The sequence below is a fragment of the Mus musculus genome, chromosome 4 (assembly GCF_000001635.26).
Source record: "Mus musculus strain C57BL/6J chromosome 4, GRCm38.p6 C57BL/6J".
NCBI lineage: Eukaryota > Metazoa > Chordata > Mammalia > Rodentia > Muridae > Mus > Mus musculus.
In genome coordinates, this window is record NC_000070.6 from 49,318,370 (window position 1) to 49,343,334 (window position 24,965).

General features: G+C 42.4%; 1 protein-coding gene across 4 annotated transcripts in view; it reads left to right on the plus strand.

Moving 5' to 3' along the window:
* The window catches only part of Plppr1 (phospholipid phosphatase related 1), a 280,800-nt gene extending 258,908 nt beyond the window's left edge, over nucleotides 1–21,892 (plus strand). For 3 of the 4 annotated variants that reach the window (XM_017320250.2, XM_011250049.3, XM_006537968.4), the window contains exons 5-8: nucleotides 1,392–1,642; nucleotides 4,979–5,155; nucleotides 7,250–7,381; nucleotides 19,277–21,891. In XM_017320250.2, coding sequence (XP_017175739.1) covers nucleotides 1,392–1,642; nucleotides 4,979–5,155; nucleotides 7,250–7,381; nucleotides 19,277–19,309 — 593 coding nt within the window. In that variant the 3' untranslated portion in view covers nucleotides 19,310–21,891. Of the gene's footprint in view, nucleotides 1–1,391; nucleotides 1,643–4,978; nucleotides 5,156–7,249; nucleotides 7,382–19,276 lie in introns of all 4 variants that reach the window. The other variant, NM_178756.4, reaches the window with a different exon arrangement.
* Nucleotides 21,893–24,965: the final 3,073 nt, after the last annotated feature.

The following is a 24,965-nucleotide window of genomic DNA, read 5'->3' on the forward strand; positions in this document are numbered from 1 at the left end:
TTGAAATCTATGTCATTCTTCCAACTTCCATAAGTTGGTGAAGAAATGGATTTGCGTTGGTTCAAGCCATGGTGTTTATGGCTGCTTGTTGTAGCAGCAGTGAGAGACTGATGCCACTAGTAACAGTTAACCTGAATCTCTTCTTCATCTCCTCCTTTACTAGTCACTTCATCAAATAAAACAATTCAGTGACATATTTGGAATAATTTTCCCCCTCTCTTTGGAGAGGAACTCTGTAAAATCCTTATTCATTCTCGCTTACCAAGCTGTTATAGATAACAGCTCATTTGCATTTCTAAATAAAAACAGGCTGAATACATTGTCTGTAGAAAGAGGAATCACTTAAGATACTATGAGGCTAGGGATGCAGCTCAGTTGGTAGGGTGCTTGTCTAGTGTACTCATAAGCCCAGGTTCCATTCCTACCACTGCACAAAACAGCTACAGTGCCATGCTCCAGGGATGCCAGGACTTAGGAGGTGATACCAGGAAGGTCAGAAGTTGTAAGACCATTCTGAGCTACATAGAGAGCTTGAGACCATGCCGGGATACATGAGACCTTGTCTCAAAAGCAAAGCAAACCCAGACTCATGCTGGATATTTTGTACATAGCTCATTCCATCTTCCCAAACTACCCCATCTCTAATTCTCAACCAAGGGCCTTGAGGTTCAAAGAAGTTAAACACTACTCATTCTGGGAGCCGGTCACCAAGGCTGGAGCCCAAATCAATGAGACTCGAAACTTCAAGCTCCTTCCGTTGAGACTAAATTGCTGCTAACTGTACTCAAACAAAGCAATAAAATTCTAACAGTAGATAGTCTGCCAAGATTGGAAAGAAAAGGTCATTCAAGAGGCAGGCTTCATTCTCTAGAAGGATAAAGGTGAAGGGACAATCTGACTATTAAAATCCTTTTGGTTGGTGGTTTAGTCCCTGGGAGCTCTGGGGGTACTGATTGGTTCATACTGTTGTTCCTCCTATGGGACTGCAAACCCCTTCAGCTCCTTGGGTCCTTTCTCTAGCTCCTCCATTGGGGACACATGGAGGGATCCAAGACTCCAACCACGTATGTAGCAGAGGATGGACTTATGGGACATCAATGGGAGGAAAGGCCCTTGGTCTCGTGAAGGCTCAATGCCCCAGTGTAGGGAAATGCCAGGACAAGGAAGTGGGAGTGGGTGGGTTAGTGAGCAAGGGGATGGGAAAAGGGATAGGGGGTTTTTCAGAGGGGAAATGAGGAAAGGGGATAAAATTTGAAATGTAAACAAAGAAAATATCTAATAAAAAATCTTTTTGGAGGTATCATCATGGACTCCCCCAATCTCTTCTCTGGGGCAAAAACCAACTGGCAATTACATGTCACCACTCTGACTTCTTTCAAATCTCCTTATAGGGGTATTTGCATTTGGACTTTTTGCTACTGACATTTTTGTAAACGCGGGGCAAGTCGTCACTGGTCACCTAACACCATACTTCCTGACAGTGTGCCAGCCAAACTATACCAGTACAGACTGCCGGGCACACCAACAGTTCATCAACAATGGCAACATCTGCACTGGGGACCTGGAAGTGATAGAAAAAGCTCGGAGGTCCTTTCCCTCCAAACATGCTGCTCTGAGCATTTACTCCGCCTTATATGCCACGGTGAGTGTGTGAGTCTTACTGTCTCCCAAGTTGAGGCTTACTGTGCTGTGTCTCTCACCCTTCCCACAACCATTGTGTCATCCCTGTCACGTGGTGATGTAAGTCAGATAAAACATGTTTCTCTCATCAACCAACCAGTTCTCCCAGAGCTCTCAGGGACTAAACCACCAACCAAAGAGTACACATGGAGTGACCCATGGCTCCAGCTGCATATGTATCAGAGGATGGCCTTGTCGGTCATCAATGGGAGGAGAGGCCCTTGGTCCTCTGAAGGCTCGATGCCCCAGTGTGGGCGAATGACAGGGTGGTGTGGTGAGAGTAGGTGGATGAGAGGGGGAGCACCCTCATAGAAGTAAGGGGGAATAGATGGGATAAGAGGTTTGTGAAGGGGAAATTGGAAAAGGGGATAGCATTTTGAAATGTAAATAAATAAAATATCCAACTAAAAAAAACATGTTTCTCTCACATCATATCACACTGTTGATAAGCCCCTCCCAGAGGACTTAGTTTGAAAAGACATTTGATAATTGTCCATTTATACCCTCCCGGTTTACATGCGGAGAAACTAAGTCCTCATGAATACCTAAGAATGCACAGTCAGAGCTTTGCCAAGCTCCTGGCCCTGGGTCTGGGACTCTCTGACTGCTCTGCCACAGTTTTGGTGGTTTCAGGACAGCATACCTTGCTCGTGCCTACCTGAAGGGTTTCAGTTGTAGTTGCCTGGATGTGTAGTTACCCTCACAGTGTGCAGGTCAGGATTAAACCGGTCTCCTGAGATTCTTGCAACATGCATTATCTTATCACTTTGTTAAATGTTGGATATTTCCAGAAGAATCTAAGACCCCCAAACTTCTCCCTAGATCACATGGCCTTTGATTGCTCCACTAGGTCAGAATGCCATCTTTTTGCTTGTTTTACTCTCAGGCGAGGAAGAGCAGTAGTGTCTTTGTTTTCCTACACTTTAACCAGCACCCATGCTGGGAATGGCTTATTTCGTTTTTCTCTGACCTATGCTTCTTTTGAACCTGGAACTCAGGAGCACAACTACGAGCTTGGACACACACAGGCCAGCAGCACAAGGTCACTCACTGGTGCACTGCTGTGTATGATTCACCAGTGCAAGTAGCCACAGGTCAGAAGGACCCCTAAGGAAGTCAGAGCTAAGGCTCCTTTCAAACTACCCAGATGTTCTGGAGTTTCCTCACCTGACTTCTCAGCCCTGCCTGCAGGGAGCAGCATCCCCTCTCCTCCAGCCAAGCACTGCTGGGGGCACACACTCTGTCCCTGGTTAGACTTTGTTTTTTCTTTACATAACAAAGAGGAAACGTAGGCCAAGAATCCTCAGGGACATTTAGTGTGTTTTCTGATTTTCATAATATTGATTGGTTCCTAAATTTTCTGGAGCATAATTTGTATAAAGTCACTTGATTTTGCCTCCCTCCCATTTTGCATTTTTATCAGATTCAAGTCACTACTATGTGAAATTGATTTTGATGATGCCATTATATAGATAAATTGGTAACTTAGGCCAGAGTGCCATCATCAGATGAAACCTGAACACCGGCAGCCGTGGAAAGAATTGAATATAGTGGGGGCACACCGCTCACCATGCTGGCATCATTCAAGGATTCGGACATCATCCTAGTCAAAGCAGGCCTCACACTTATATAGATAAACCCAGATACAATGTTCCAACGGAATAAATGTTTTCTGTTATGTGCTAAATTATGCTTTCAGGATTGCTCAAGGCTGATGGATATGCTAATTGCCAGGGCTTCACTGCAAGATGTAATAGAGGCGTTGAAACACTATACAACACTCATAAACATCTGCAATTATTATGTGCCAAAGACAGAGGCAACTCTAATGAAAACATTACTCAGCAGTTAGTTCCTAGGTTTCATTTAATACTGTGAAGGATATTTATGTTCTTAATGGTTAATGTTTCACAGGAACAATTCACAAAAAAAGCATACCTAGAAAACAATATAGGAGCACAAAAAATCAAGTTGAACATATGCATTTCATTCATCATTTAAGTAAGATTCCCACACAGTATTCTACCGTCTATGTGCCTTTGGTCTACCAGAGCTTTTTGCACCACCTGTAACACAGGGTAAAGAGGCGCCTGTATCCCACTAGGATTCATGCCAGTGTTGAAACATCTTGCTAGAAATTAATTTCCCAATGTAATATTGCCAAATGAATCTATGTGGATCGTACTCATATTCCGGACATCAAATATTCTATAGGTTATAATCTTAAATATCAGCCTTTGCAGGGGTTGGGGTTACTGAACTCACCATATTTGATCAGAATTAATGAGCTATGTCTATAGTCCCCAGAACCCACATAGGAGCTTGAGGCAGAAGGAGGGAACCAAGGTTGAGGCTAGACTGGGCTGTGAAGTCCATCCAAAAAGAAAAAGGGAAATGTTAGGTAACTATTGCCCTCTAGTGGTGGTTTATAGCAATTACCAAAGCATTGTAATTTGCTAGAAACACGTTTTTTCTTTACTGTGGGCATTGTGGAAACATTTGATAATAACAGCCCACATTTCTAGTGTCAGAGAGTGCAACAACTTTTATTTTCTTCATATCGTTCACCCTTTTATATACTGTACTACACAGAGAATTTTAGTGTTTTAAAACAGTTTAAAGTAGACAAGTGAGTGGATAGTAGACAAATGTAGCAGACCTCAGTTGTCCCTGACATGAAAACCAACTTCCAGCAGAATAGCGTCCCATAGTCGTGATCAGATTAGGGCGTTCATATTAGGGCTATCAGCCAGTCAGTGAATAATTTTATATCATGGTCCCAAAGAGTGCAGACGACACAGTAAAAAGTAAAATGTGAAATCTCTCCCTTACCTGGTGTCTTCTGACACAAATGCATTCAAATAGAATGTTAGCTATCTAAGAATTTTATAAGAGTTTTGTAATATCACCACACAATTCTCTGGTTATTTACATAAAAACTACATGGTCTGGATCCAGCCATTATTCATCAGTTATTCCTTCTGACAATATAGTTTCTGCTCATAAACTCATGACGATGCAAAAGTCACTAACGAACTCATGTTCATTGTCACGGCTGCCCTGTTTCCTATCTAACTAACTAGCTTAATGAAGTTGTCCAATGAGATTTGTTGCTCAGGTTTCCTTTTACAAAGTCCTTGTTTCTGACCTGGGATTCGTGTGCATTGCCGTGGAGGAGCCAGGCCAAGGACTGCCGGGGACTCACTGGTCTGGTCTCTCTCTCTCTCTCTCTCTCTCTCTCTCTCTCTCTCTCTCTCTCTCTCTCTCTCTCTCTCTCTCTCTCTCTCTTCCACTGCAGATGTACATCACAAGCACAATCAAGACGAAGAGCAGTCGGCTGGCCAAGCCAGTGCTGTGCTTGGGGACCCTCTGTACCGCCTTCCTGACAGGCCTCAACCGCGTCTCAGAGTACCGGAACCACTGTTCCGACGTGATCGCCGGCTTCATCCTGGGCACCGCAGTGGCCCTGTTTTTGGTAGGTCAGCCTTTTTCCTTCTACTTCTTCCATTTCATGTCCTCTGGGTAAAGCCACAGCTCACTCACTGACTTTCCCAGATTCCAGTCTGAGTCGCCATTCCCCGTGCTCCCGACTTCTAAGCAGCAATCCTCCAAAGAATACATATGCTTCTCTACAAGAAGAAAAGCAGAGTACTTTTGCTTTGAGAAATTTGATTGGACGCCGGGCATGGTGGACAGCTGCTTTTCCTGAATATGCTCACACATTTCTATAGAATACTCCCTGTGAAACTATTGTCACTCAACATCCCTTCCATCAGACACCAGCCCTCTTTTCCTAATGGAAGAAGATGAGAGGCTGAGGTATAAATTCTCTGGGTGAAGACACAGAGCAAGTGCTGAAATGATCCCATGCTGCTGGCCTCTCATTAGAAAGACTTCCTGAGAAACATTTTTGAAAGAAAACAAGAATTATAGATGACTTCAAGAGATCAGTCTCCAAGGGAGATCACTGGTACATGAACAAGGATGGGCTAGAAGACAAGTCACTCTTGATATCTAACATCATTAGAGCACACTATCACCCGCTAATAAGAAATGGCAGCAAAGACGTCCACACATCTGCATGGGCTTTTGAGAGATTGTCTGTGAAAGCCTGTGGGTTGCTGGGGTGCTGTATAAGAGTTCTGCTTTAAGATTAGACTTTTCTCTTAGTAACTTTCCCATCTTCTTTCCTATCCCTTGGTCATTGTTTGCTCTGTTATTGCTTCCAGTGATTTGACAGCTATGGTCAATTTTGCTTTCATCCAATTTGATTTGTACTTTAAAAATCCAGACTGCCATTGAATTGCTGTCTACTCGCTTGCACACACATATCCATAGCTCAAAGACACACATCAAGCTGGGAACAGAAGGGAAAAATGACGTCAGAGAGGGGAGAGGGAGTAACCAGATATGGAGAGGAGACAGAGAGAAGCAAAAGCCAAGAAGACCAGCATACTCTCTGTTCCCCTCCAACACTGCTTTACACATCTGTGTTTCCCATGAGAAAGGGCAATGGAAATGTGGACTGAGCAATGACTGCATGCCCTGCAATACAAACACCTCCAGTTTCGAGTTCTTAGGACACGGCTGGCAATATTTTAACCTTCATTTTACTGTCCAGTAAATTGGGCCTCAAAATATATTGCTTAGTAAATAATCACCCATTCACGATAAACCTCAACTCCAAGGCTCGTACACTTCCCCTTCTACCATTTCCCAAGTAGCCAAAGTTTTAAACAGAGCTATAGTGTAAAGTGGAGATGAGCCTGGTTTTTTTAAAAAAAAATGTTTGTGTGGATGTTCTGTATGGTTTGAAAAATTAGCGGAAAGATTCAACACTAGACATAGAAACAAAGAAGCAGAATAACAAAAACAGATATGGAAAGAGGCAGAACAATGATCGTGGGCTGAGAAGATGCTAAAAACTATGACTGGTAGAAAATAAGGAACGGAACATAGACAAACATTTATAGTGAGTTGCTTAAGCCAAGTAAGCAATAAAGACATATTTGACAATGATCATTTTAGGCAGACGTTAAACATCAGTCAGTGTGGGCTGAGAACTTGTTATGTTTGGCACTTAAGAGAAAAAAATAATATAGTGGTAGGATTTTGAGGAATTTAAACTTCCCCTGTCCAAGCTGAAGAAACTAATACAATAGCACGTCACTTCTTACCGTTGGAAATTGTTGCCTGGATCAACCAAAGTGAGGCACAAGCCCAGGACACTGCCAGACACACAGCAGCCTTCAGCACATGTTTGGTGTGATAACAAGGGGACTTACACGGGTCATACTGTCATAAATCTATAAGGTAAGTTTTCTCGCTCCCATTTGACAGCTGAGGAGATGAGCCATGTGGGGTATCCCCAGCCACCTGGTAAATTTTCTTCACAGTACCTGCTGTGTGCTCAGCATACAGTTCAGGCCTCTCTCAGTCTTTCCTACAATTCCAAGGAAATATGTCACCTTGGTGCTCATATTCATGTACAACGGTCTGTCACTATCAGAGATGACCGGGAGCTGCCTATTGGAGTCTGACCCAATCTCTCTTCCCTCTCATCCTGCAGGGAATGTGTGTGGTTCATAACTTCAGAGGAACCCAAGGCTCTCCTTCCAAACCCAAACCCGAGGATCCCCGCGGAGTTCCCCTGATGGCTTTCCCAAGGATAGAGAGCCCGCTGGAAACCTTAAGTGCACAGGTATAGTAAAGTCACTGTAGCAAGCAAACGCATGACCTTTGCAGGTTACTTATTTAATCCTGAGGAAGTGCTAAGTGTTGTTCAAATTAAACCCAAGGAGTTTTAGGGGACTCTGCTCCCTAATTTTATAGTCAACATTCAGGTTCTTTGAACAATTCCTATGGGAAGCCAGTTTGACTAACAACCAAGTGGTTTCCTGTGCAATTCCATTTCCCTTGATGTTGTTGGGGGTGGGGTGGAAAAGTGGGATCCAAACTTCCAGGGGATATGAAAGCCCAAAGCTCACAAGTTCCTAATGTAGTATAACATAATGTTTGCATGGAGCTTACACAAAAATTGACATATACCTTCATCTCCATTTTACCTGCAATGCCTAAGACAATGCAACAACTAAGAAAATAGTGGTTAAACAGTACTGTTGAGGGAATCTAAAAAGGAAACAGTGTTGTACACATCCAGTCGCCACAATACTTCTCAGCTCTGATTGTATGAACGCATGGCTGCAGAAACCATGAATAATTAATATGAGGGCAACTGTGTTTAGTCTCCTAAATCCTTTTCATCTATGACTGCACAAATGCATGGTTGCAGAACCCATGGATAATGGAAGGACAACTTTGTTTGGAAAGACAAAGATTTTGTTCAATCTAGTGACTAGTTACTCAAGCTAGAGGTACAGAGTCTGGTCTGAGAATGGTCACAAATCCAACACAATAATATTTTCTGATTAGGAGTTCTACCACAAGCCCTTCATCTATGCATGAGGTCAAAACAATAACTAGACACAGCCTTAGCTCTGCATAACTCTGATGATTGGGGACAGTAGAAATAAAGCTGTCATAGTGTATAGTGCTAAATTAGGTTCACCACAGGAGTGCAAGTTAAGAGAAATGCCTACTCTAGGGAGATGAGAAACGTCCGGAAGGCTGTTAAAGAGGCCTAGACACAGGACAATTGAAACTTTTGCCTAGGATTCTTCCAGCAACATCAAAAGGTATTCTTATTTGAACAACCATCATATAGAATGGATATTTATCAATATGCCCATCTCTCTGATAAAAATGAAGATAATGAAGTCATCACAGTTAAACTATTTACCCTCCCCCCACCCGGCTAAAAGGTAGGAAAGTGCAGATGAGTAAATATAATTAAAGAACAAGAGAACAGCCCCCCTTTTAAGAAGTCATTACTTTCATTCGAACACCCTTCTTTTCAGAAGGCCTCTGGAATTCTATGAAATGTTTTCTGTAATATTCTGCTCATCTCAAAATATAAAAGGCAGCACTGTGCTTTCCAGTGAAACTATTAGGTGTTTCTCACTCTTTAAAGATTTACTGTCACAAGCTCTTCTATGTCTTTTGACCTTTAATGAAGTTTCACTTCATTAGTGAACTGGAAAGAAAGCAATAAAATCCTAGCCATTGTGAGAAACTATGTAGTTTTATCACTAAACCCAGCACCAAGCATATTCAACTTTTCACCCATATTTCACATTTTTAATAGTTTAATTAGAAACAGGATATGAAAAACATATCCAATGCTCTTTTCAGACCGCCACAAGCACCAGGAATACACTTTTTCCACATACCAACATGCAAACAAACACTCATACACATACAAAAAAATAATACATTTAAAGAAGATTATTTGCTTAGTTTCACAGATGTATCAGTCTATGTGTACTTAGTGTCCCCTGAATATTCCTACTCTTAGAATGATGTCCTCCATCTGTCCACACCAGTCAGGCCTTCCTTAACCTATGTCTGTGGCTTTTTTCTTCTCCTCCAAGACTATTTGTAGTTGACTAGGACAACAGATTTCTAGAAACATATTCTCAATGTTTCATAGTGAAAAGTGAAGGACCAAACACTTTCAGAAATGGTTCTTCCCCTTAGAGATGAAGGACGCTTGAGTATCCACACCAAGAATAACAACGAGATTATCAATAAATGCACTGGGCACTACAGGTTGTAGCTGAACTTCTTCCAAGCCTGACTCTATGTGTCTATGTATGTGCTCTCCTTGTCTCAATCTGAGGCATCGTGAATATTAAGCTTGGGCAATAGGTCCTTCTGTGTCCATCATTTGATTGCCCCTTACAATTAGAGTTCCCTCTCATTTATGCTCCTCGTGGAACTGAGAACCTTTAAGGACCTGGGTTCTATGATCTATGTCCTATGTGACATGTTTCTTGACATTAACTAAGTGTAACACAAATACTGTTTGGATGGAAGCAAGCCAGAGCCAAAATCTCAACTAAATCCTTCAACCAAAAACCAATCAACCTCAAGTCAGACCAGAGACACTGTTTCTGCTGTCACTATTTCTATGACAAATACAGACTTGAGAGAACCAATGAGCAAAACTTCTGCAGGTGAATCAGAACACAGTTACAGGAAGCTGTGGGAAGTACTGGCCATGTGGCATAGTCCAAACCCATGGTGGACAACTGAGGAAGGCAAGCATTGCTTTTACTAGAAAACATTTTTGCAGAGATAGAAGATAATAACCTTTACTCATTGTTCAAGTAAAAGAAGTAACAGTCATTGAGAGTCCTTTCCTCACACTTTCACAGTACTCTTACAACTGGCATTACCCTATTTTAGAAAGGAAGATATCCTTAATACCATTCCCAAGATGTTTAACCAAAATTAAACATGGACCCATCAAACCCTGTGCATCCTACTTTAGCATACAGCCTCTTATTTCATTCAACAAAACTTCCTTTTTAAAAATCTACCTCTCAGACTTGAACATGAAAATGTGCTGCAGATATAGGGAAGCAGGCTACCCGGGCCTGATCTGGGGCACAAGTCCCTTCCGCTCGACTCGAGACTCGAGCCCCGGGCTACCTTGCCAGCAGAGTCTTGCCCAACACCCGCAAGGGCCCACACGGGACTCCCCACGGGACCCTAAGACCTCTGGTGAGTGGACCACAGTGCCTGCCCCAATCCAATCGCGCGGAACTTGAGACTGCGGTACATAGGGAAGCAGGCTACCCGGGCCTGATCTGGGGCACAAGTCCCTTCCGCTCGACTCGAGACTCGAGCCCCGGGCTACCTTGCCAGCAGAGTCTTGCCCAACACCCGCAAGGGTCCACACGGGACTCCCCACGGGACCCTAAGACCTCTGGTGAGTGGATCACAGTGCCTGCCCCAATCCAATCGCGCGGAACTTGAGACTGCAGTACATAGGGAAGCAGGCTACCCGGGCCTGATCTGGGGCACAAGTCCCTTCCGCTCGACTCGAGACTCGAGCCCCGGGCTACCTTGCCAGCAGAGTCTTGCCCAACACCCGCAAGGGTCCACACGGGACTCCCCACGGGACCCTAAGACCTCTGGTGAGTGGACCACAGTGCCTGCCCCAATCCAATCGCGCGGAACTTGAGACTGCGGTACATAGGGAAGCAGGCTACCCGGGCCTGATCTGGGGCACAAGTCCCTTCTGCTCGACTCGTGACTCGAGCCCCGGGCTACCTTGCCAGCAGAGTCTTGCCCAACACCTGCAAGGGTCCACACAGGACTCCCCACGGGACCCTAAGACCTCTGGTGAGTGGATCACAGTGCCTGCCCCAATCCAATCGCGCGGAACTCGAGACTGCGGTACATAGGGAAGCAGGCTACCCGGGCCTGATCTGGGGCACAAGTCCCTTCCGCTCGACTCGAGACTCGAGCCCCGGGCTACCTTGCCAGCAGAGTCTTGCCCAACACCCGCAAGGGTCCACACGGGACTCCCCACGGGACCCTAAGACCTCTGGTGAGTGGATCACAGTGCCTGCCCCAATCCAATCGCGCGGAACTTGAGACTGTGGTACATAGGGAAGCAGGCTACCCGGGCCTGATCTGGGGCACAAGTCCCTTCCGCTCGACTCGAGACTCGAGCCCCGGGCTACCTTGACAGCAGAGTCTTGCCCAACACCCGCAAGGGCCCACACGGGACTCCCCATGGGACCCTAAGACCTCTGGTGAGTGGAACACAGCGCCTACCCCAATCCAATCGCGTGGAACTTGAGACTGCGGTACATAGGGAAGCAGGCTACCCGGGCTTGATCTGGGGCACAAACCCCTTCCACTCCACTCGAGCCCCGGCTACCTTGCCAGCTGAGTCGCCTGACACCCGCAAGGGCCCACACAGGATTCCACACGTGATCCTAAGACCTCTAGTGAGTGGAACACAACTTCTGCCAGGAGTCTGGTTCAAACACCAGATATCTGGGTACCTGCCTTGCAAGAAGAGAGCTTGCCTGCAGAGAATACTCTGCCCACTGAAACTAAGGAGAGTGCTACCCTCCAGGTCTGCTCATAGAGGCTAACAGAGTCACCTGAAGAACAAGCTCTTAACAGTGACAACTAAAACAGCTAGCTTCAGAGATTACCAGATGGCGAAAGGCAAACGTAAGAATCCTACTAACAGAAATCAAGACCACTCACCATCATCAGAACGCAGCACTCCCACCCCACCTAGTCCTGGGCACCCCAACACAACCGAAAATCTAGACCCAGATTTAAAAACATTTCTCATGATGATGATAGAGGACATCAAGAAGGACTTTCATAAGTCACTTAAAGATTTACAGGAGAGCACTGCTAAAGAGTTACAGGCTCTTAAAGAAAAGCAGGAAAACACAGCCAAACAGGTGATGGAAATGAACAAAACCATACTAGAACTAAAAGGGGAAGTAGACACAATAAAGAAAACCCAAAGCGAGGCAACGCTGGAGATAGAAACCCTAGGAAAGAGATCTGGAACCATAGATGCGAGCATCAGCAACAGAATACAAGAAATGGAAGAGAGAATCTCAGGTGCAGAAGATTCCATAGAGAACATCGACACAACAGTCAAAGAAAATACAAAATGCAAAAGGATCCTAACTCAAAACATCCAGGTAATCCAGGGCACAATGAGAAGACCAAACCTACGGATAATAGGAATTGATGAGAATGAAGATTTTCAACTTAAAGGGCCAGCTAATATCTTCAACAAAATAATAGAAGAAAACTTCCCAAACATAAAAAAAGAGATGCCCATGATCATACAAGAAGCATACAGAACTCCAAATAGACTGGACCAGAAAAGAAATTCCTCCCGACACATAATAATCAGAACAACAAATGCACTAAATAAAGATAGAATATTAAAAGCAGTAAGGGAGAAAGGTCAAGTAACATATAAAGGAAGGCCTATCAGAATTACACCAGACTTTTCACCAGAGACTATGAAAGCCAGAAGAGCCTGGACAGATGTTATACAGACACTAAGAGAACACAAATGCCAGCCCAGGCTACTATACCCGGCCAAACTCTCAATTACCATAGATGGAGAAACCAATGTATTCCACGACAAAACCAAGTTCACACAATATCTTTCCACGAATCCAGCCCTTCAAAGGATAATAACAGAAAAGAAGCAATACAAGGACGGAAATCAAGCCCTAGAACAACCAAGAAAGTAATCCCTCAACAAACCAAAAAGAAGACAGCCACAAGAACAGAATGCCAACTCTAACAACAAAAATAAAAGGGAGCAACAATTACTTTTCCTTAATATCTCTTAATATCAATGGACTCAATTCCCCAATAAAAAGACATAGAATAACAGACTGGCTACACAAACAGGACCCAACATTCTGCTGCTTACAGGAAACCCATCTCAGGGAAAAAGACAGACACTACCTCAGAGTGAAAGGCTGGAAAACAATTTTCCAAGCAAATGGACTGAAGAAACAAGCTGGAGTAGCCATTTTAATATCGGATAAAATCGACTTCCAACCCAAACTTATCAAAAAAGACAAGGAGGGACACTTCATACTCATCAAAGGTAAAATCCTCCAAGAGAAACTCTCAATTCTGAATATCTACGCACCAAATGCAAGGGCAGCCACATTCATTAGAGACACTTTAGTAAAGCTCAAAGCATACATTGCACCTCACACAATAATAGTGGGAGACTTCAACACACCACTTTCTTCAAAGGACAGATCGTGGAAACAGAAACTAAACAGGGACACAGTGAAACTAACAGAAGTTATGAAACAAATGGACCTGACAGATATCTACAGAACATTTTATACTAAAACAAAAGGATATACCTTCTTCTCAGCACCTCACGGGACCTTCTCCAAAATTGACCATATAATTGGTCACAAAACAGGCCTCAATAGATACAAAAATATTGAAATTGTCCCATGTATCCTATCAGACCACCATGGCCTAAGACTGATCTTCAATAACAACATAAATAATGGAAAGCCAACATTCACGTGGAAACTGAATAACACTCTTCTCAATGATACCTTGGTCAAGGAAGGAATAAAGAAAGAAATTAAAGACTTTTTAGAGTTTAATGAAAATGAAGCCACAACGTACCCAAACCTATGGGACACAATGAAAGCATTTCTAAGAGGGAAACTCATAGCGCTGAGTGCCTCCAAGAAGAAACGGGAGACAGCACATACTAGCAGCTTGACAACACATCTAAAAGCCCTAGAAAAAAAGGAAGCAAATTCACCCAAGAGGAGTAGACGGCAGGAAATAATCAAACTCAGGGGTGAAATCAACCAAGTAGAAACAAGAAGAACTATTCAAAGAATTAACCAAACGAGGAGTTGGTTCTTTGAGAAAATCAACAAGATAGATAAACCCTTAGCTAGACTCACTAAAGGGCACAGGGACAAAATCCTAATTAACAAAATCAGAAATGAAAAGGGAGACATAACAACAGATCCTGAAGAAATCCAAAACACCATCAGATCCTTCTACAAAAGGCTATACTCAACAAAACTGGAAAACCTGGACGAAATGGACAAATTTCTGGACAGATACCAGGTACCAAAGTTGAATCAGGATCAAGTTGACCATCTAAACAGTCCCATATCACCTAAAGAAATAGAAGCAGTTATTAATAGTCTCCCAACCAAAAAAAGCCCAGGACCAGATGGGTTTAGTGCAGAGTTCTATCAGACCTTCAAAGAAGATCTAATTCCAATTCTGCACAAACTATTTCACAAAATAGAAGTAGAAGGTACTCTACCCAACTCATTTTATGAAGCCACTATTACTCTGATACCTAAACCACAGAAAGATCCAACAAAGATAGAGAACTTCAGACCAATTTCTCTTATGAATATCGATGCAAAAATCCTCAATAAAATTCTCGCTAACCGAATCCAAGAACACATTAAAGCAATCATCCATCCTGACCAAGTAGGTTTTATTCCAGGGATGCAGGGATGGTTTAATATACGAAAATCCATCAATGTAATCCATTATATAAACAAACTCAAAGACAAAAACCACATGATCATCTCGTTAGATGCAGAAAAAGCATTTGACAAGATCCAACACCCATTCATGATAAAAGTTTTGGAAAGATCAGGAATTCAAGGCCCATACCTAAACATGATAAAAGCAATCTACAGCAAACCAGTAGCCAACATCAAAGTAAATGGAGAGAAGCTGGAAGCAATCCCACTAAAATCAGGGACTAGACAAGGCTGCCCACTTTCTCCCTACCTTTTCAACATAGTACTTGAAGTATTAGCCAGAGCAATTCGACAACAAAAGGAGATCAAGGGGATAAAAATTGGAAAAGAGGAAGTCAAAATATCACTTTTTGCAGATGATATGATAGTATATATAAGTGACCCTAAAAATTCTACCAGAGAACTCCTAAACCTGATAAAAAGCTTCGGTGAAGTAGCTGGATATAAAATAAACTCAAACAAGTCAATGGCCTTTCTCTATACAAAGAATAAACAGGCTGAGAAAGAAATTAGGGAAACAACACCCTTCTCAATAGTCACAAATAATATAAAATATCTTGGCGTGACTCTAACTAAGGAGGTGAAAGATCTGTATGATAAAAACTTCAAATCTCTGAAGAAAGAAATTAAAGAAGATCTCAGAAGATGGAAAGATCTCCCATGCTCATGGATTGGCAGGATCAACATTGTAAAAATGGCTATCTTGCCAAAAGCAATCTACAGATTCAATGCAATCCCCATCAAAATTCCAACTCAATTCTTCAACGAATTGGAAGGAGCAATTTGCAAATTTGTCTGGAATAACAAAAAACCTAGGATAGCAAAAAGTCTTCTCAAGGATAAAAGAACTTCTGGCGGAATCACCATGCCAGACCTAAAGCTTTACTACAGAGCAATTGTGATAAAAACTGCATGGTACTGGTATAGAGACAGACAAGTAGACCAATGGAATAGAATTGAAGATCCAGAAATGAACCCACACACCTATGGTCACTTGATCTTCGACAAGGGAGCTAAAACCATCCAGTGGAAGAAAGACAGCATTTTCAACAATTGGTGCTGGCACAACTGGTTGTTATCGTGTAGAAGAATGCGAATCGATCCATACTTATCTCCTTGTACTAAGGTCAAATCTAAGTGGATCAAGGAACTTCACATAAAACCAGAGACACTGAAACTTATAGAGGAGAAAGTGGGGAAAAGCCTTGAAGATATGGGCACAGGGGAAAAATTCCTGAACAGAACAGCAATGGCTTGTGCTGTAAGATCGAGAATCGACAAATGGGACCTAATGAAACTCCAAAGTTTCTGCAAGGCAAAAGACACCGTCAATAAGACAAAAAGACCACCAACAGATTGGGAAAGGATCTTTACCTATCCTAAATCAGATAGGGGACTAATATCCAACATATATAAAGAACTCAAGAAGGTGGACTTCAGAAAATCAAATAACCCCATTAAAAAATGGGGCTCAGAACTGAACAAAGAATTCTCACCTGAGGAATACCGAATGGCAGAGAAACACTTGAAAAAATGTTCAACATCCTTAATCATCAGGGAAATGCAAATCAAAACAACCCTGAGATTCCACCTCACACCAGTCAGAATGGCTAAGATCAAAAATTCAGGTGACAGCAGATGCTGGCGAGGATGTGGAGAAAGAGGAACACTCCTCCATTGTTGGTGGGAGTGCAGGCTTGTACAACCACTCTGGAAATCAGTCTGGCGGTTCCTCAGAAAACTGGACATAGTACTACCGGAGGATCCAGCAATACCTCTCCTGGGCATATATCCAGAAGATGCCCCAACAGGTAAGAAGGACACATGCTCCACTATGTTCATAGCAGCCTTATTTATAATAGCCAGAAGCTGGAAAGAACCTAGATGCCCCTCAACAGAGGAATGGATACAGAAAATGTGGTACATCTACACAATGGAGTACTACTCAGCTATTAAAAAGAATGAATTTATGAAATTCCTAGCCAAATGGATGGACCTGGAGGGCATCATCCTGAGTGAGGTAACACATTCACAAAGAAACTCACACAATATGTATTCACTGATAAGTGGATATTAGCCCCAAACCTAGGATACCCAAGATATAAGATATAATTTGCTAAACACATGAAACTCAAGGAGAATGAAGACTGAAGTGTGGACACTATGCCCCTCCTTAGATTTGGGAACAAAACACCCATGGAAGGAGTTACAGAGACGGAGTTTGGAGCTGAGATGAAAGGATGGACCATGTAGAGACTGCCATAGCCAGGGATCCACCCCATAATCAGCATCCAAACGCTGACACCATTGCATACACTAGCAAGATTTTATTGAAAGGACGCAGATGTAGCTGTCCCTTGTGAGACTATGCTGGGGCCCAGCAAACACAGAAGTGGATGCTCACAGTCAGCTAATGGATGGATCATAGGGCTCCCAATGGAGGAGCTAGAGAAAGTAGCCAAGGAGCTAAAGGGATCTGCACCCCTATAGGTGGAACAACATTATGAGCTAACCAGTACCCCGGAGCTCTTGACTCTAGCTGCATATATATCAAAAGATGGCCTAGTCGGCCATCACTGGAAAGAGAGGCCCATTGGACTTGCAAACTTTATATGCCCCAGTACAGGGGAATACCAGGGCCAAAAAGGGGGAGTGGGTGGGCAGGGGAGTGGGGGTGGGTGGATATGGGGGACTTTTGGTATAGCATTGGAAATGTAAATGAGTTAAATACCTAATAAAAAATGGAAAAAAAAAGATAGTTGGATAAACATAAAAAAAAAAAAAAAGAAAAAAAGAAAATGTGCTGCAGGAATTGTATGTTCAACCTGAACTATTCTTCCAATAAGTGGCTGGCATGTTCTCTCTGAGTAAAAGCCTCCCATGCAACACCTTGGGCCAGAGTATACAGTAGAAGCTGATGCTTTGTGGCTGGGAGAATGAAACTATCTTCCCAGGGAGGAACTATGGAGATTTTAGAGACCAAAACTGCCCTTTGGAGCACATACTTACACACATGAAACCTACCTGCCATTCAGAATCTCAGGAGGACAGCTTTCTATGACCAGGAGCCAGGAATCTGCTTTCTCTCCTTCTGGAACATTCTTTTCCCTTTGCCTCACAGAACCCTCCTCCTTAAAATATTAACCCATGTTTGACATTTGCATTCTGTGATTCCTGCTGATATTGCTGATTAAGACAGGGTACAGAGGAACTAAAAAGTAAACTACTATAGAAAATTCCAACTGAAGAGATAGTTCTCCAGCCATCACTGTATGGGCCTAAAATTCTTCCAAAACGCCATCTTTCAGCTACCCATGTTCCCCAATTAAATGCTCATATTCACTCTAACAAAGGAATAAGTTAGAAATGAAGCAATTGGTTTCCTCTGTACGTATGGATGTTTTCTACTCATGAGGACAAGAGATGATAAAACATAGAAGAAGAAGAAGAAGAAGAAGAAGAAGAAGAAGAAGAAGAAGAAGAAGAAGAAGAAGGAGGAGGAGGAGGAGGAGGAGGAGGAGGAGGAGGAGGAGGAGGAGGAGGAGGAGGAGGAGGAGAAGGAGAAGGAGAAGGAGAAGGAGAAGGAGAAGAAGAAGAAGAAGAAGAAGAAGAACAACAACAACAACAACAAGACAAGAAGAACAAAAAGAACAACAACAGATACTACAAGAACAACAAGAAAAGACACCAAGAATAAGAAGAACAAGAACAACTAATTGTTAACAAGACTACAGATACATGGACCCCTCTCCCAAGAGATTTTAGTTCAGAAATGCATGGTGGAAACAAGTTGAAAAATATTCCCACGGGATTCTGATGCACCTTTGATTCTGAATTAGTACTAACACAAACTTCATATTATATATAAATAGAAAAATAAAACAAAGCAGAATTAAAGAACTCAGGTCAAAGTCACCTACATGACTATCTTAAGATCACATCCATGTGGTAACAATACATGTACACAGGGACACACACACAGAGACACACACAATTTAATTTTAAAATATGTAAAAAAAAGACATTTTAATGACTCTGAATTATGTAGACCATATTCCTATAAATTAATTAAAGTCAAATGAAAACCACTTTATCCACTGGAAAATAATAATTTTAGTCCCAGAGAAGTCATAACTCAAAGAATAAGTCATACTAGTAATAATTCATAGCTAGTAGTCAGTCTTTAAAACATTTCAAAGGTATGAAATACAGCTGTCACTTTGGGATCCTGTGTTAAATATGTATGTTAAAACAGTAGGGGAAAGTTTACATGAAGAAGTGATTTTGCTTCAGTTGGAAATGCTGAAGGAAGAGATAACAGGAGTTGAAGGGCCTTGGAGGAATATGAAGGGGAAAGCATAGTTTGGTGGGTTTTGTTTGGGGATGTTATTTGTTTAAGAGGGGACATGAAGCTGAAGTGGGGGGATGGGGAGGGGAAGGATCAGGGAAAAATTTGGGGGAGAGGAAAAATACGATCAAAATTCACTATATGAAAAGTTTGAAAATGTTAAATTAATAAGAGAGAGAGTGAGAGATCAGTGAGCCTTAGTCTGGAAGGTATTTCAGGGATGGATGATAGTATGTCGATGTCTCTTACCCCAGCTCTGAGATTGTATGTTTTCCTTGCTCTACAGAATCACTCCGCCTCCATGACCGAAGTCACCTGAGATGAATGAAGACATGCAGCTGTTTAGGGATTGTTTGGTTTTTGTTTTGTTTTTTTTCCAGCAACCTTCCAGTTCAATTCTTCAAAACACACAGATACTCAAGTCAAACTGTGAAGACAAGTATTACATTTGTCTAGTTAGAGGCTAATGTTTTGTACATTTTTTGTATGAAGAAGTGATGTAGCTTGCCCTGATCTTTTTTTGTCAGCTTTAATATATTTATGCCAGATTTTTAAAACCAACAAAATTTTCCTGTTGTTCAAGTGTGCATTGAAGAATCACATTTATCCAATGGTTGACGTTGTTTTGTGATATTTGTACACAAATTTTTCTCAGTTTTATAGACACAAATAAAGCAAACAACCCACTTTAACCCTTTATTACCACAGTTGCTGCCTCCTCCAGAAGTTTTGAATTTTAATGGAAGTTAAACTTTTGAGTTACAGGAAGGACCGTGGTGGTTAATTGTAAATCTCAAAGTCAATCGTGGAAAAAAAAATATTGGAAGAGAACATTGTGTTCTGCTTTGTAAATAGTTGACTGCATTCCCAGTTAAAGCAACAGGGGCATACTAGTGAAGAGTTCTAGTTGCCCAACTATTGGCACAGAAGCCTATATTTGGAGGAAGAGTACTTTGGTTATATGATGCTTTCTTAGATAATGGCCTCGCCATCCTACAGAGCACAAGGTCAGTCTGGGATTCTGACCTTGGGCAGGTGACACCGTGGCCTACTATCCAAGAGAGCAGCAAGCACCAGCCTTTCCTGTCAACTCAACAGTTTTGTATATCATATTGTATGGACTTTTTATGAAAAAGAATATTTTACAGTTTGCACAGTATTATTTTACAGAAAGGCTATCAGAGCATCTACATGTAGAGCCCAGAGCAACGGCTTCACTATGGGGCTTTTAACTGTTCTTAGATTTTAACTGCATCCCATTTTTTCTAGCATGGTGATAATGTGTCCCTCCTTTGGGAGAAGGAGTTCCCTTTCTGTATCTATCAAAATGTTTCTCACCCTTGTCAGGTCTTCTTAGCTTTTTTTGTACATATTTTTTTTTCTAAAGAGAAGAAAAAAAAAGTTATCACAAAATGTAGTCTGGCTCCTGTGCTCTGTGTTTCATTTCAGTTGGCGGTGTTTGAAGAACTGTGGAGTGTCTGTGCTTCTCAGTCCATGAGAGAGGGGATTAGATGAACCATTAAACAGGGGCATGCTGAAAGGTCATTCAGAGTAAGCAGACAGAAGCAGGGGGCGAAGGAATGACTGTACACAAATAGGCATACATATGTGTTAAAATAAGGTGAAAGAATTCCTTCATTTATTAAGATACTCAAATCAAATGCATTTTCTGGATTCTTAGTGTGATGCCATAGTCTTCAACCTGTTCTGAAATTTCCAAGTTTTCAGTAAACAATTAGTCTTTTTTTTTTTTTAGGAACAAAAGTCACCTCTGATAAAACTTTCCTGGGAGTTTCCTGAACTGTACTCATACACATGTTCTAAGTAGTATCTGACTAAAGTCAGAGAAAAGAGCTGTTAAGGCTCTGTTCATCACAAGTGTTAACCACCTGCCCTCACATATATAATGCATCTGTTGTTTTCAGGGCAATGAACCCAGGGAGGGATATAAACTCTAAAACACTGTGACATACACTAGTTCCAACATCTTGGTCGAGCTCTGCCCCATTCTTATTTCTATTTCTGTTACATGATGCCTCTGAATCAAGTTTAGCCCTTCTTGGTGTGATGTGTCTACTGAGATGGTTCATGGATGCTACAGACAAAAGGAAGTCCCAGGAAAGAATGATTTGTAGACTCTGAGCTCTGTCTTCTGTCCTGTATGCTAAGTGTGAAGTCATCCAGTGTCTGGGCGACACATTTTATTTACTTAAACACATGGTATTTTTAAAGAAAATTAGTAATGGGCTCTCTTTAGTTTACTTTTCCTAAAACATCAGAAATGAGGGTAGACAAAATTGATGTTTATTACCTACTTCATGTCACACGTAGTTATCAGCTTTTCTTGTCACCAAATTGTATTTTGAAGAAAAATCAAGTCAACAACACGGATCACTACCTTTGAACTCCTCTTTTCTAGGTTTGATTCTGGGAAGATCACTTGTTACTTCAAAATCTGTGGTCACAGACTCTGCTTCCATAGCCCAGGGTGTATAGGGTATTCTCTGGCAAGCTATGCTCTATATCAGTTACAACTGAGGGATTTCTTTCTGTTCTGTTCCCTGGATCTCTGAGTTAGTCTACCCTCTGCATTATGCCACTTTAATAAAGCCTCTGCGTACCCTTAAGATATTCAGTGGCCTCAGGTTGAGGGTAAACCTTCCAATCTAGCATGTGAGATTCATTCCTCAGGTTTGGATGTCCCTACTTGGTTTTTCTGACAAAGACAAAGCTTTTTGTTCAAACAGGACAAATAATGACTATAACCTAAGAGAAATAAATTCTGGAGTGAATGCTGTTCCTCTTTTTTAGTGGATTGCAGAAATGCCTGAGAAAGTCTGGCTTGCTGTGGAAAGGGATTGGAAAGGAACAAGACGAATAAAGTGTTTTGATTTTATGCCACAGTGAGACTGTTATCTCGTGGACTTCCATGCTCTGATGACATGCCCGTTACAGGACTTGACACAGAAAACACTTTGTTAAAGTTTATCCAACAGATAGATGCCAAATTTCATCCCAACTTGCCTGAAGATTAACTATGACCTATTTGGAAATAATAGGGTCTAAACTTTTAATAGGGTCTAAAGGAGCTGAAAAATAACACATTTAGATACAGGGTTAATAATGACAAAGAGTGTACCCTGTGCAGTTATGCCTCTGTGTATCCCAGTGATAAGCTCTAAAGGTCTCTTTGACTGTGATGGATAGGAAGGCTTTGGCAACTCCAGTATTGGAAAATGCAAATATCCTTTAATCTGCTCTTGAAAGGAGAAAGAGTAAATGACATTGGAATGAATTGGTAAGAACTGGTATTTATGCTTTGAAATTTTGGCTTCATTCCCTGACATAGATTAGCAATTAGCAACTGCAACATATAATATCTTGAAGGTAGATTCATCAAATAGTCAATTCCCCAAGTTTATTTCAAGGATTGGGTTCCACAACTGTTACAATAATGAGGAAGTGCATAAAGACAAGAAACACTGAAGTTATATGACCAAGTTTGACCTTACTCGTTTCCCAAATATTTCCTGAAACTATAGCAAACAAAACTAAAACTTTGTTAACAGTAAATGCATCTTAGCCTCCTCTACAGTCCTCAAGATCTTGGATTTTACCTTATCAGTTGCAATCTCACTTGGTGCATATAGGGAACCACCCTGAACATTTCTTTTTTATTATTATTATTAGATATTTTCTTTGTTTACATTTCAAATGCTATCCCGAAAGTCCCCTATACCCTCCCCCTGCCCTGCTCCCCAACCCACCCAGTCCCACTTCTTGGCCCTGGCATTCCCCTGTACTGAGGTATATAAAGTTTGCAATACCAAGGGACCTTTCTTCCCAATAATGGCCAACTAGGCCATCTTCTGCTACATATGCAGCTAGAGGCACGAGCTCTGGGGGTACTGGGTAGTTCATATTGTTGTTCCACCTATAGTGTTGCAGACCCCTTCAGTGCCTTGGGTGCTTTCTCTAGCTTCTCCATTGGGGGCCCTGTGTTCCATCCTGTAGATGACTGTGAGCATCCACTTCTGTATTTGCCAGGCATTGGCATAGCCTCATAAGAGACAGCTATATCAGGGTCCCTTCAGCAAAATCTTGCTGGTATATGCAATAGTGTCTGGGTTTAGTGGCTGATTATGGGATGGATCCCCGAAATAACCCCTTGGGATGTAAAGTCAGAAGCCACCAATGCTAACATACACAGCTAATGTACACATATAGCCTGACTCTTTTTGAGAAATCATAAGATCTTAAGTATGTATGACTTTCTTTCTAAGGTACCTCTCTTTCTAGTAACCTGTTTTTAAATTGGTTTAAAGAATCTTTTAAGGGATGATGAGATGGATCAGTGGGCAAAGATGCTCGCTGTCAAGCCAAATGATCTTAGGTCCATTCTTGGAACCCACATGGAGAGAATTGATTCCAAAAATACAAATTTTAAAGTTTTTTTTTTAATAAACTTCAACTTTACTTCATACTGGCTCACCCTGAAATTCTTTCCTGTGGCAAAGCCAGGTATCTGGCTTTACTAGAGTGGAGTTTGGTAAAGATAAAGGAAGTTGGAAGTCCTCAGTGCACTTCCACCGAATTCACTTATTCAGTGCGCTCGAATAAGTGGCTTACTGAGAGAACCAGACTATGAAATCCAAAAAGCAAAACTTTATTCAAGGGATAGCCTGTCAGGTTGTCTCCAAGAGAAAGGAAAGCAGCCCTGACAAGAAGGAAGTATGGGTTTTTATATTGTGCTTTTAGTTGGAGGGAGTGTGGTGGGAGAGTGTTAAGAAGGAAAAATGGGAGCCTTCAGAAGGCAGCGGTGGCACCTGAGAGTCAAAGATGGGGCAGGCCATGGTCATGCCTGCTGCACTGTGAGAGTGGCACTGACATGGGCGCCAGTGGCTCCAAAGCTCGGGGTCTTTGGCCCTTTGCCTCCACTATGAGGGACGGCGGCCCAGAGGCAGCAGGCTCTGAGCAGTCTTTGGTGTGGCCTCGAGGCCGAGCACTGCCTCCCTTCGTATTCATGCTCAGTGGCTCCATGTTCTATGATGAAGATAGAGATCTAGCTCACGAATTCTATGAGGAGACAATCGTCACCAAGAATGGGCAGAAGCGAGCCAAGCTGAGGCAGGTACATAAGAATTGGATTCCTCAGGGCATCGTGAAGCTGGATCCCCCGAATCCACATGGATTTCCCCATGATCCTCTATGAAGTATGAGCCTGAGGCATGGCAGACACAAGCACCCACTGCCCCAACAAGAAACTCCCAGGATCAAGGTGTACCTTCCATTCAGGAGTCCAGGCTGGTGCCACAACCTTGAATAAACTAAACTCCATTGGCCCAGATCCAGTTGTAAGAGAGGCAGTCCCTCAGTGTTAACTGGTATTGGTTGATGTCTGAACAATAAGTGGTTGGTGGCTGGTGAGGCTAATGATAGAATTACCAGCCCATCTCCCCCAGCCACTTCTGCGAGAAGCTGGCAGGACACATGCCGGTCAGGAATGTCTGGTTCCTAGTTACTTGCTTGATCTGTTTTCTTCCAAGCTTCCCTAGAGCCCAGTTCTCACAGAAGCTGGCACTTTATAAGCAGTCTACCTTCTTCAGGCCCCTGGGCTGGCCAAGTGGAAACTTCCTTTCCCTCACTCCCCTTATCCCTAGTCAGAGCATTTCAGCCGTTTGCTACCTCGATTCCTCCTGTATTGGACAGAATGGAGATACGTACCAGCCTCACCCTTCCTGCCTACCTGCCATGTGCTCCCACTCTTAAGCTGGACACTCTGCTGGCTGTTCAATAAGAATGAGGACCAGTGTGGGAGGCTTATCATTTCACCCAGGGCTAGACTGATCTCTCTTGATTTCAACCAGTTGCCCTCAAGTTGAGAGGGTACAGGCCAGGGTCAGGACAAACTACAGACGCCTGTACCTGTGGGGTCTTGCCCCAAACCACATATTCCGTCTGCTTCCTTGTCTTTG